Source organism: Erpetoichthys calabaricus, chromosome 4 (genome assembly GCF_900747795.2).
Source record: "Erpetoichthys calabaricus chromosome 4, fErpCal1.3, whole genome shotgun sequence".
In the NCBI taxonomy this organism is placed as follows: Eukaryota; Metazoa; Chordata; class Cladistia; order Polypteriformes; family Polypteridae; genus Erpetoichthys; species Erpetoichthys calabaricus.
The window spans coordinates 247,168,527-247,183,238 of record NC_041397.2 but is presented as its reverse complement, the minus strand read 5'-3'; the positions used below and the strand labels follow the sequence as shown (position 1 = coordinate 247,183,238).

General features: G+C 35.7%; 1 protein-coding gene across 1 annotated transcript in view; it reads right to left on the bottom strand.

Annotated features, from left to right (window-relative positions):
- xpo4 (exportin 4) overlaps nt 1–14,712 on the bottom strand; it is a 181,770-nt gene that overhangs the window by 40,072 nt on the left and 126,986 nt on the right. Inside the window, 4 exon segments of the mRNA XM_051926199.1 lie at nt 658–803; nt 5,375–5,517; nt 6,347–6,523; nt 8,909–9,083. Of these exon segments, the coding sequence (XP_051782159.1) occupies nt 658–803; nt 5,375–5,517; nt 6,347–6,523; nt 8,909–9,083 (641 nt within the window).

The window sequence follows — 14,712 nt, the reverse complement described above, 5'->3', positions numbered from 1 at the left end:
GTGACAGTACACACTTCGTCTGCTGAGCATTATGTGATCACAACTGAGCCGATGGTGGTTCTCTCTCTCGCTGCGGGATTGTGAGTAATCATCTCCTATGCTCGGTCTCAGTCGGTATGCCTCACTTGTACAGTCAACATCCGTACAAGCGTATACTGAATACTAAAGCATTGTGACCACATGTGTGTACATGACGATTCTTTTCAAAGGTAAAGTGCTGATTAATTTGTTTTATGTATTTTCACTTTACATTTTTTATTAATCATTTATATATGAATATTTTTGGGTTGTGGAATGAATCATTTGAGTGTCCATTATTTCTTATGGGGAAATTCGCTTTGATATACAAGTGCTTTTGGATTACAAGCACGTTTCTGAAACGAATTATGCTCACAAACCAAGGCACTACTGTATCTTAAAAATGAAGTATATAAAATTATACATTTACTATGGTCTATTTGTAGAGATGGGTATATAACTGTATGCAAAAACTATATGGTGGTGTATTTCCTTTTTTCAAACAGTTTACCTGTCCATAGTATCCTGAGCATGTCTTCTGAGAAAAGCATAAAAACTGAATTGGTTATACCTATTAAAAGCTCTAAAAGTCAAGTCTTTACTGATATGATATGATCTGAATTGAATATGAAATCTGACCTGTAACTAGAATAAGCCAGTGAATATCTTCATACAGGTCATCCAGTACTTTATTGTCAACCGATCCAGATGCTGGAGAAGCCAACAAGTGTTGCTGATGCCGTTGCAACTGACCGTGAAGCCTTGTAACTCTGTCTTCCAATAAACTATTAGAGAAAAAAAAATTACATACAAGACATTTGCATGACTGCTAAATAAAATCTGAAAAGCATATTTATTTTATTTGCCTTAATATTAAAACCTGACTCAATTCACATACTAATTTGCAGTGGGGCTCTGCATACAGAAACAAAAAGATAAAACTTATTTCACAGAGTATGTAGAATTTGATACCAAATCATTCCTGTTTGGATGCAATATATCCATGACAGATTTCCTTGTAACCCATGAGACATTAACACTTATGTCACAGTTGGTAACATGCACCTTCTATATATTTTTCATGATCCCTGATCCACATCCTACAGTTTGTATAGTTTCAGTTCTGAGTGATAGCAATGACTATGATCAAGCCCATTAGTGAAAAGCAGGTATTTCATAACAAGTTAAAAAAATACACTCACTTGTAACTGAGTATCTGCAACAAACCAGCTTGTGAACCAGTTCCATCTTTGGACTGATATACCAATTATGCCATGCAATATCAGGAGACAAAAAAAAGTTTCAGCAACTATTTTATCCACCAGACTATCATCGATAAATTGTAAATATTTCAGATAGTCATGATCAACAGACATCCATAGACCAGAATTGCCTGTAAATGGGCAATGACAATGTGCAGGATTATCAACAGTAGTGTGAAGCAGACACAAAACATGACCATTACCAAAACATGGTAGGTCAGAATCTATCAAACAGGTCTCAGTTTCACTGTCCTTGTCAACTCCTGATGATCAAGTTGCATCATCATCACTATCACTCATTCTGTTTTGGTTGAAGGCTTCACTCATGAATATTGATCATTTAATACAGAGTTTGCATAAAGTGGCAAAATGCACAGAAATATTCACAACTTTGTCCAGCATGATGTTATTTTATCCACTAAACAGAAGCATTGGGCTTAACACTGCAAAGTGGCTTGTATAATGTCATCCCAAAGTCTGAATTAGTCTTAATCGTATTTATACAGAATTCCAAGCCAGAGTGAAGCTTGGGATTAAAGTCAAGAAAGTTAATATACTATTGTCTCGTTGTGCTAATGGTTGCATTGTCTTGTTTGCCAGTGCCTCTTGCAAATGAGTATGGCTAAAAGATTATGCATTCAAATGCACTAGCTGCACAAGGTCAAAAAAGAATCTCAAATATTGAATATTCTTCAGAATGATGGACCATTGTTTCTTGACATAGTTTAGACTATGGAGTTTTAAACACTGTCCATGCTGAGAATGTCAATATATTTCTATAGCATATTTCAATAACCAAAGTTACAGTAAAGCAAGTAATAAAATAAACACACACAGAAACAAAAAGTCCACAATACACCAACATAAAAACTGAAAACATAACACATAGAAACCAAATCAAATTAAGTAAAAGGAAGACTTAGGTAACCAAATTCCTTTTAAATCAACTACGTCTTGCGGTAGGCCTTAAATAAACTAACACAACACACAGCCCTAGCAAACGGGAAGCCTGCTCTAAAGGCAGCTACTGAAAACACAAGGTCTGTTTGATTTAAGGTGAAAGTAAGGAACAGTCTACAAAACTGTTTTGATGTTCTGAAAAACCTAGAAACTGATACTTGGCAAACAAGCTCAGTGAGGTAACAAGAACCCAAGCCATACAGGGCTTTGAAAATCAACAGCAGTATAATAAAACTATATTTTATACCTAACTGGAAGCTTAATGGGAAGCAGCCATATTTGCAATATACTGAACCTCTCCTTAGTATCAGTGAGCATCCCAGCAGCTCCCTTCTGAATTAACTGTAACTGAGCCAGAACAGACTGACTGACACTCAAGTGTAGCGAATTGTAAAACTATAATTACGAAGTATTTAAAATGTGAATGACCATCTTCTACGTCCTTAAAAAAAAAAAAAAAAAAAAAAAGAATTTTACCTGGAAATGATAAAAACAGCTCACATAAGTGGTATTGTTTTTGCTTTCATTTAACTGAAGAAAGCTCCTGATTTCATCAAACTAGTCAACAGAGGGCTCAATATGATGAATATCTCCAGAGGTCAGAGACAGATAAATATGAAGGTAATTTGCATAGCAACAGTGCAAAACATTGTGCTGATTTTTATGGGTTCTGTTATAGCTCACCTTGAGAAAAGCGAGGATGTATGATCAAATCCTGCAAATACAAATTTTCAAATATACCCGATTTCTACTCTTATGCACCTCCAATAGAAACATTAAATGTTATATCAGTCGACAATTTTTCCCCTGTTGCTGGTCATTCTGACATTTGTAATATTTCAGTTAAGTGTAGCAATATTATAATATGATAATCAAACCTAACCTTGCACATATCATTGAATGGGTGTTAAAAATAAATTCCTACGCGTACTATGTCAAGAGATTAAGCATTTTAGTCTACTTTGGAGTTGAAAATTGAACTCTTTTCCCCTGTGATAATGTTATGCAACACGCCTTGGCTTGCTATGAAAAATGGATTCCTCTTTATTTATTAAAGAGGAGTGTTACGGTTTAAAACGGGGATGCCAAACTCAGCTCCTGGATGGATGCACTGGTGGCAGGTTTTCATTCTAGCCAGTTTCTTTACTGATAACCAATTAATAATGCTAATTACATATAGTATATACCCTTGATTTTAAATGATTACCATTTTAATTGTTTCTGCTGTGAGATGTTTTGTTCTTTTTTCTTTCTTTTAATAATTTGTAACAATTTTTACTGATGTGTTTAAGCTACTAGACACCTGAATTTCCCTGAGGGGATGAACAAAGTATGTATATATGCATCTCTGAATCTATCATTTCTTCTTTAACTCGCTGCCAAACATTAATAAGATGCAAAGTGAGCCAAAAGATGACCAGGATAACTTACATCTCATTTGCACCTGTAGCTTTCATACATCATCTATTTCAATAAAATATCTGAAAAGAAAAAAATGAAGGTCTGAGAAATATTGATCTGCTCTGGCCCAAAAAATATTTGGATGGTCATCTCAAGGGGGGTGGGGGTGGTATTGGGGGTTATCCAGAGGGCTGCTTTGTCTTTTTTTCCTCCTTTTTTCCCCCAGAGCTGAATATTTTTCCAAAAAACTCAGTTTTCTGAAAATCACACAAATCAATAATTTCTCACATAAATCAACATAAAACATCTGCTGATACGTACACTGCCTTGTGCCCTACCGTGGCAGCAGCAGTGCATGGGGGGGACGAACTGCTGTCAGGCTGTTTTCTGAAAAGCACATAAAGCAATAGCTTACCGCATAAATATACATAAAACGACCTACGTATTTTTTCTCACCATTGTCTACAATTTTGGCATTTCCGCTGTGTTTTGGTGAAATATACATTTAAGCACCTCTGGCGGTGTTCTTTCTTCTTAGACCTCATGGAGGCATGGTGGTACAGTGGATGGCACAGCTCAGGTTGTCTTTTTGGCCACAATATTGGTCCAGCATAGTTGGCAGATGTTTCCCTAGCACCATTATAATCCAGTCAATCTAGTTCATTTATTTCTTCCCTATTGACTTCAAAGCATCTTGCCGAGTTTGGTGATATTTGCAACACTTCTGTGATTTCTCTGAACTTGATGCGAAGCAAAAACCGTGGAATTCGCTCATCACTAGTCACCATTAAATCTGACACAGTAGTTAAACTTTTGTTTTAAAATCTATCTTTTGGCTAAAATACTTTCAGAAGAGCTTAAATTAATTGTAAAGCACTTCAGAAAATGATGTTAGCTTGCCAGTTAAAATGAAGACATGCTTAACTATAGGAGAGAGTTTAGATCAAAACACACACACACACACACATAGTAAGTACAATTAAAAAGCACATGGCAATAAGCATGTTGCGGTCTTAGTCTAGACACAAGTGGATACTAAAGATACAATAAAATGATAATCACATAGCCAATAAGAAATATAGAGAAGATGTTCCGACTCCCCGGAAAAAAAATCTTAACTTTAATCATCTCATTTTTTACATTAGCCAATATGTGTAGATATAGATGTAGAGGTACTGTACATTTTAAAGAATATCTGTCTTGTTTTTGCTTCCTGCTACTCAAGTAAGATTTAATAAACACTATCAGTAATTTTTGTGTTATTCATAATGATAGGTTTTTGAAAGCCAAACATAAAATTACTTACAACAGCAATTATTATGCACTTTAAGACATTCAGAATGTTAACAGTGGGGAAAAAAACAAATACCTAGGTGAGTAATGTTTGTAAGATAAGATTTAAATGACTTAACTATATTATGAGAGTAATTTAAACTTGATTGTTTCCATGTTACAAGATACACAAATAGATATGATATGATTATTTGTGGCTATAATTATGTTCTAAACATGCTCTTGATTATGTTATGTATATAGAATATACACAATTATTTTTACAAGTTTGCCGTGTTCCATTAACACTAAACTTTATAGAATTGAAAAAAGAAATTGTTTTAGCCAACTCCCAAGTATACAAAGAGGCCAGATGGAAATTACAAAAAGTCAATAACTTACAACTAATTATAATAACCACCTAGTAACTACTTTTTTATTACAAGTAACGTAACAAATACCTTGTAAGGAGGGGAATACAGTAGTCAGCAGCTATCCTCCCTAACATGCCAATACTAGCCAGCTGGTCAGAAAACAATTCTCTGTCATCTTCTTGTAGTTCATTTATTTCTTCTTCTTCTCGAGATGCTACTCCATTAGCAGTCTGAGAGTGAAAAAAAATATGTTTATTATTATAACACATTCCAGCATTGCCTGGGAGGAAAATAGTGTTTTTTGTTATTGAGAAAAATAATTAAAAAAAAAAAAACAGAACTTTAAAAATAAAAATAAATTAACAAAAAATGAAGACTCACTGATGTGCTTCTCTTGTATATATGTTATCTAGTTAATGCTTGGAACCAGCCAACTCTAATTTCAAAAGCAACAGAGGCGAGGTGGTGCTCAAACAAAGAATGCTGGCAGTTACCTCCAGTTCGCCCTCTGGTGGTCGTTCTCAGTGTCAACTGGATGATAACTTGCATACAAGACCGCAAGAGCACAGTGAGAAATGTCTAGGCCTACCAAGTTACATGAAAAATCGCTCCAGGTTCGGAAGTGATGCTGGAACATACATACATACATACATACATACATACATACATACATACACACACACACACACACACACACATTGACTTTTTGATATATAGATTTTAAGTCATCAATTGTTTTATTAAAGGAAAATTCCTATATGTTGTACTCCTGTGCCACAGATTTCACAATACCAAGAATATATATTTTTAATATTTTAAATTCACACATACAAACTGTATAAAATTTTTAGTAAGTGGAAATGAATTTCATGCTTTAAAATTAACATTTAGATAACTCAAGTTATACCAAAATACGTGACTTAATAGTTTTTTATACAGAAAAATACATTTTTAGTTAATTTTTTTTAATCTAAACTATGAAATCCTACCCTAATCTGACTTTATAGTTATTACAAAATAGTTAGCTAGCAAAATAAAGAAAAACAATAATATACTCACCAAGTTCCGGGTGCCCTCAGGAGCAGCAAGATGGCAATGAATATATGAATTGAAAACCTGTACTGCATGTTGGACAAAGAAGCCTTTATGAAAATGCTTGTCATCCTGCACAAGTGTCAGCCAGGATTCAAGGAGCTTGTCATACGCTTCCATATACACCATGTCATCTTTATCAAGCTAGAAAATAAAAAACAATTTTCTTAAAATCAATTTTTGATCTAGTTTCTCACCTACTGTAGGATATACACATATTTAATTGTAACTGAGTACATCTGTACAAATTATGCAAGAATCAAGATTCATCTTTATAAAGTCTAAAATGTCAACATTTTTTTTAATTAACAGTGACTGAAAGGTTGCAACACAGGGTATGGAGGTATCACAGTAAACACTGGTGTAAATGCATTTAACAGTCCCAGTGAATGTAGGAAGAAGTCAAGCAAAATGACACATTTTATTGGCTAACTAGAAAGATTACAATATGCAAGCTTTCGAGGCAACTCAGGCCCCTTCTTCAGGCAAGATGCAATACAGAAACTGGAGTTCCTTGTGTTATGAGATTATATATATATATATATATATATATACATACATACATACATACATACACATACATAGATTCACTTAGCAAGAGATGAGAACAACATAAGATCTTTGGATAACTGTCCAACAAAGTCTTTTGGAGTTTCTGATGAGTTTTTCAATACAATACGGGTCTGTAGACAGGTTGTCTGTGTCAGTCCGAGAGATGCAAACAATCCTCATATCTGGCCATAAAACTTTTTTCAAGCCATGTTGTAACGTGTTAAATTTTAGCATGAGTTTGACTTCCCATTCTTTTCTCTCTTGCTGTGTTCTGAAGTTGCCCATAAGCACTGTGACTTTAAAGTCCCTTTCACAGTGTCCATGGCTGTTGAAGTGGGCTTCTACAGGAACATCTGTCTTGCCGTGCTTGATGTGGAACCTGTGTAAATTCATTCTTTGGCAGATTGTTTTTCCAGTTTCTCCCACATAGAGTACAGTGTCAGGACATTTCATGCAAAGAATTAGGTAGATCACATTAGATGATCTGCAGGAAAATGATCCCTTTATGAGATGTTCTAGTCGGCAGTGCGGTAAAATTACATGGTCTGTATTATAAATGTGAGCACACGTTTTACATCTATTCTGTAGGCAGGGAGATGTACCATTTTCTGTTGGTTCACTTAAGGAGCATCAGACAATTAGTTGCTACAGGTTTGGCGGTTGTCTGTATGCCAGTAGGGGAGGTTCTGGAAATACATTCTTCAGCGTTTTGTCATTGTTTAGCATTGGCTGAAGTGCTTTTATAATTATTCGAAGTGCTTTAAGATGTGGGTTATAGGTGACAACAAGGGGAATGTGGTTCTGGTTGTCTTTGTTATTATATTCCAAAAAGTTGTCTCTGGGTATGGCAGTAGCTCTTCTTATTTGTGTGTCTATTGTTTTGGGGGTATAACCTTGTCTGATTAAATCTTGTCTAAGCTCCTAAAGTTGTTTATTCCGGTCTGTCGGGTTTGAGCAATTACAGTTGTATTGTATAGCTTGGCTGAAAATAGTGGAGCACCTTATATACTGGGGGTTCTCAGGTAGGTCCATCTGTTTCTCAGTTTGTGAAAAACAGAAGTTACAAGGGTGTTGCCTTTCAGTTGAACGGTGGTGTCAAGGAAGCGGACTTCAGTTTTTGAGTAATTCAGCTTTATGTTGGTGTGGAAAGAATTATATTCATTATGAAAATGGAGAAGGTCCTTCTCCCTGACAGTCCAGATTATGAAGATGTCATCTATGTAACAGACAGGTTGTCTGTGTCAGTCCGAGAGATGCAAACAGTCTACAGACCCACATTGTATTGAAAAACTCTTCAGAAACTTCATAAGACTCTGTTGGACAGTTATCTTATCCAAAAATCTTGACCATACGTTGTTCTCCTCCCTTGCTAAGTGAATCTTAGCCTAAAGAGGTCTATTAATTTTTTACATTTAAGATGTCTCACTTTAAAGGTTTTCCAATGTTATTTGTCCTAATGTGTATATAATCACAGGGAACTCCAGTTTCTGTATTATATCTTGCCTGAAGAAGAGGCCTGAGTTGCCTCCAAAGCTTGCATATTGTAATTTTTTTAGTTATCTAACAAAAGGTGTCATTTTGCTTGACTTATCACTACATTCATAATGTCTAACACTGTACAACACCTTAGTACTATAGTCCCAGCAAAGAACACTTCTTACATTTGCAAAAATAAATAAAACATAAAATAACTTGCAGAAACAGGCTGAATGCTGAACTCAAAATGCCATCCAGTACATATTCAGAACTATACAAATATACTGTATAACAAAACAGGTATTCATAAATACACAAATTCCAGCTTTCAAACATTCGGTATAGCCCTGGTTATCCAGCTCTCCCAAAACATTCTAACAATGTACAATGTTGCAGCCAAACACTGGACATAGAATGAAACTGATCTTATATTAATAATGATAATAAATATAGTTCAAACTTTTGAAAAACGTGTTTAGGTATAAATTTACGGATAATTACCACTTCTTCTAAGGCAGCACTTCGTCCAAAGGTACAGGTGAGGTGGGTGAGGCAGTTTACAAATGAATTGAAAAGGTCACTGGGAATGGCAGTCAAACAACTGCGGGGAAACACTGTTATTAAATTGCTGATAATATTGGATATTCCTACAGCTTCCGAATCTTCTACTTCAATCCTACAAAAGATTTAGAAGATTGTTAAATATATCATACTTGTAAACTATTTTCCAATAAAAATATTAAACATACAAATCAAAATTCTGATACACAGTTTAAAAATATAATCCTGGTATACCCTAGTAGTTTTCCATTTTAGTGCATGCTTATATATGCTTAATTAGCAGGAAGCAGTTTGTTTCTTTCCCTCCAATACACTCAGAAAAAAAAAGATAATTTTGACTGACTAATCTACATTCTCAAAGACTGACAGAGTATTTTTAACTGTGAATTTGAACCTGCAACAGACTGGGGCCCCACCAGAGGCTAGGTACTGTCAGAAAAACCTCCAGTACCTCGTGACACTGTATTACACTAAACTAGTTTGGAAAAATGCTCAGAGTTTAATTCTGTTTAATATTAAATTATTCCCCAAATAATACTTTTAACAAGCAATGCATAACAGGACTCATCAAAAGTACTGATGTACATTTTCTATCTACTGCTAAGCATAAAATAAATATACTGGATGGCTTTCTGACACTGACATTCAGATGGTCAGTGAAAGTCTCAGAGCGGTGAAACAACAATGGATCAGCAGTATGTCTGGAGGAGGAATAATGAAGCATATGCTGAAAAGAATACCCTGCAATGCCTACATTGAAGCAAGGCAGTGGCTTTGGTGATGCTCTGGGGCTGCTTTTGTTCTTCTGGCACTGAAAATCTGCAGTGTGTGGAGGGCAAGATGGATTCAATCAAGTACAGTGGAACCTCGGTTCACGACCATAATTCATTCCAAAACTCTGGTCGTAAACCAATTTGGTCGTGAACCGAAGCAATTTCCCCCATAGGATTGTATGTAAATACAATTAATCCGTTCTAGACCATACGAACTGTATGTAAATATATATATATTTAAGTTTTTAAGCACAAATATAGTTAATTAAACCAAGGAATGCACAGCGTAATAGTAAACTAAATGTAAAAACATTGAATAACACTGAAAAAACCTTGAACAACAGATAAAACTAACATTTCAAGAGTTCGCGCTATACTGTAGCCTTATGACCCGATTGCTGTAAACACTGTTTAAATGAGTTTTAAGCACAGGGGGAAAAAAAAGAAACATTTGAACAAATCCGAACTTTATTTAAAAGCCAACCATAAGCAACCAAGAAAGTAACATTGCAGGAGTTCACGCTAATAGCCTAACAACCCGATCGCTGTAAACATTCTGTTTAAGTGAGTTTTAAGCAAAGGGGAAAAAAATGAACATTTGAAAAATCAGAAATTTAATAAACAACCAAGAAAAGTAACATTGCAACAATTCACACTACGAACTGAAAAATGAACATTTGAAAAATCCGTAATACAAAAACTAACCATAAACCACCAAGAAAACTCGCCTTGCATGAGTCGAGTTCTGACATGAAGGAAGTGAGGAGGAACTGAGTGGAGAAATTCCTCACTTTCACCACGCGTAGAAGGATAGTTTTGCAGCAAATCGCCATGAATCTTCCTGGCTTTCTCACATTACATCGCCTCGCTTACGCTGTCCCCTGCAAGTTGCTTCTCGTTCAGCCACACTAGCAACAGTTTTTCCACCTCTTCCAGCACTTGAGGCCTCTGCCTGGTTAACACTAACTCCTTTTGCAACATCAGCTGCTTTAATAGACTCTTTCTGCTTTAGAATAGTCGAAATCGTAGATTTTGACTTCTTGTACTCAGCGGCAAGATCAGTAACATGAACTCATACTTTTCAATAATTTCTTTCTTTAAATTCGATTTCAATTTTCTTCAAAACTTTCTTCTCACCACTCTTCACTTGCTTAGAAGCTATGGTTAACTGCAAAAGCAAACGAAATACTGTAGAGCACAAAGAGTTCACAGGTAAAGCACGCATGTCTGACTGAGAACAATGAACAGGGAGACGCTGAACACGTGCTTAAATACAGTAATCGGCGTGTACGAACCGGAAGGGAAATGAAATAGAGTAAAAGAGTTCACAGCGAAAGCATGCACACTTGTGCAAGCATGCACGTCTGACCGAGAACAATGCAACATGTGCGGATATCATCGGCGCGCACAAACCGAAAGGGAAACTGGCTTGTTCGTATACCGAGTGTGTGGTCGTGAACCGAGGCAAAAGTTTGGCGAACTTTTTGATCGTAAACCGATTTGTACGTGTACCGAGGTTCCACTGTATCAAGAAATTCTAGGAGAAAAAGTCATGTCGCCTATGAGGAAGCTGAAGCTTGGGTGTCACTGGACCTTCCAATAGGACAAGGATCCAAAGTATATCTCAAAGTCCACCAAGGATTTGTTTCACAAAAAGTTCAGGAAGATTCCAGAGTCGCTGTCACAGTTGCCTGACTTGAACCCCATAGAAAGTCTCTGGTGGGATTTAAAGAAGGTGGTTGAAACACGCAAAACCAAGAAGACTAGTGAGCTGGAAGACATTGATCATGAGGAATGGGCTAAGATTCCTCAGGAACGCTGCCAGAAGCCAGCGTTTAGTTGAAAATCACGTCTTAACAGCAAAACATGTTTTTCATGAAGGGGTTGAATAATTTTGAGACTGCAGTAGTCATTAAAAGTGGCATTTTTTGTTGAATGTGGAGAAACCATTTGTAATATCAGTTGTATATTAGTTGTGCTGAGCTTCTTAATTTGTTCTTGTTTGATTTGTTTATTGCAAACAGCCGAAAATTTGTACATTTTACCAATAAACCTAATTAAAAAAAATTATAATGAGTGTCCTGTTTTAAAGCACTCTGTCTTTTTTTCTGCTCAGTACAGGCACTGTGCCAACTGAATGCCAACTGAACACCGTCAGAACAACATCATCACTCACCAACAACATGAACGGATGAGTGAATAAGCAGAGGTGTTTTGACAAGGGAAAAGAAACAGGATGATATATGGTGTGAGGTCTTAAGTGGAAGAAGGAATGCTCACCGATGCTGAAGTAACATGTGGTTACACACTTGATGTACTCTATACACCCTAAATTCAGCTCCTGGGGAGGGAGAGAGAAATACAGGAGGAACTGGATTCCTCACACCTAAAACAACCCGCAACTGACAGCACTAGCACAGCACAGAAGAGAAGAGAAAGGGGATGGACACTGTACACAGTGCACACAAGTAACACCAAGGGGGACCGATCACACATCCCCTTCTTGATTTATTTATACCCTACACTGCATTCGCTGTATGGGCCACCTAAATGTGTAGTCTGTAATCGTCATTGTGCTCCAACTTTATTGCAAAAAAAGTAAATTAAATAAAACAAAAAAAAAACTGAAGCTGTAGCATACAACTGTCGGAAAACACAAAATATAATCCTGAAGTGAACAATATAAACAAATGAAAACCACTAAAATATAATAATAAATATGCATCTATTTTCTAAACCTGCTTTATCCTGAGCAGGGTTGCAAGGAAGATAGAATCTATCCAAGCAAACATAGTGCGCAAGGCAGGTGGACACAAATACCCACAATTCCCATTATTCAACTTATTACGTCTGAACTCAAAAGAATAGTTTCCTGTAAAATTGTGTTTAACATTGATCATCAAAAGAAGTCAAAGTCAGTCACTAGGAAAAGCAAGAATTGATTTACGGCAGGACGTTCTTACTTACAGCCAATTATTTAAAACATATTCCTAGAGTAAGGAGTTGCAGTGAACTAATATTAGCTCCTGGTTTTAAAAAAAACAAACAAACAAAAAAACTCACAACAAATATTTCATACCAAAGAGTACTTCGTTACATAATACCTCCGAAACGTCCAATTAACCAACAGCAATATTAACTGAAGCCTATTGTCTTAAGAAATATCCTGATAAGTAACTATTGTTTACAAAGATACTGCTTATTTCGGCCAGCATTTATATTATGGCTTGTCTGTTAGGGCTGCTTATAGTAAACAGCCCTTAGACTGATAGTATGCAAGATATTCTCCAAACTGCCACCCACCTTAAATAAGAAACATTATTTTTGTATTTCATTTCTCTTCTGAATGAAAATCACATTTAAAGAATGTGTTATTACTATTTTTACTTTCTACAAAAGATATTGTATTGTAAGGCTGAAAAATGCATATCACATTTACATGCTACAGCATAATAATAGTTGAAAACCAAATAAAGTCTAAATTTCGTTCAACCTAAATATTAAACCTAAAGATGATCAAATATGTTCTGGGAATTTTGAGGTAAGGTAACAGTCCATCAAAAAGTTGATACATGGACAAGGAAGCATATCAAAAATGCCACTTTTCAGAAAGTATTCCGTTCTATCTTTAACCAGTTTGGTTCGCATAAAGAAAACCCAAAAATTTTGTAGAAAAGGTATTTAAATGAAAATAAAATCTGCAAAAGAAATTGGCTCATCCATTATTTTACACATTACTCTTGAACATTTACTCAGGTAGCTTCTCTACTGATTTGTTAGAACATCAAGCAGAATTTTAACAATCTTTGAGAGGGTTGTCATGAAAAAACGTATGGAGAAAAAAAAAAAAGTGATTTAGGTTATAGTAACATTTATAGAAGACTGTGCCACTTGCATTTTACAACTTCCAAATATGTGGCACTGTCAAAAGCTTCTGGAAAAAAGCCAATGTCTCAAGAACAATACTGTTTGCATTAATGTAAAATATATAAACTATTACTAATGTTTACAGACTGCACTACAGCTTTTTTTTGGCATTTTATTGACTTTTGAATGTGGGATATCAGAAGATTTTGAACAGGTGCACACCCTCAAGAAGGATTGAGTTATCTTTATATTATATATATGTGTCTGTCACCCATCATCCTGTGGTATCGAAAAACAATATTGAATATGAATACTTTTAAAGTATTTCCTCAAAGTTGGGGATGTCAGTCTTGTGACAGGTATTTATATTCACAAAACATGGCACTGGATTATGGCGATGTTGTTGCGTGTTGATTAGTATATGCAAGTAAGAATTTCACTCTACTTGGTACAATTAACTAACAAGTTAAAAATACACTAAAAATCAGTATTTCACAAGGGGGCTCCGCCCCCTGCTCGCTTCGCTCACCTACCCCTGGGGTTGGGTAACCTGAAATACATTTATGAATGTCTGAGATTTATCGAATTGTAAAGGTGTAGATGACAAACAAAGGAAGTAAAGAACCCATAGCATGGCACATTAGAAGGATCTATTGGAATACTTCTTTATACACAACATTTGTAGTAAAATCAGTGATAGAGTGCGTCATCTGGATCTAACACGTAGATCTGTGCATATTTGCGTTCGTGATTTGGGTGAGGGTGCACTGTTCCAATCCGATGTAACATTTGTCTACATACGTGAAAGCAGTATGGGCCATTGCCAGCTGGTGGCCTGATATCTACCCCGGTAGATGTAAAAGCAAATGAACTATTGTAGGATCTAATGCAGTCCATAATGTTTTTACTTTCGGGTACATTGTTAGTTAGAAACATCCGTAGATATTCAGGATATTCATCTAAAGGAGGCAGTCTAACCTGACCCCTTTGACAACAACGTGTAAACTCATTAGTTGTATTGCCAGTTGTTTCTTCAGGGAAGTTAAGTGAATGACAATGATAGCAAATGATATTCATTAATCCTAAGGAATGTTCATTAATAGT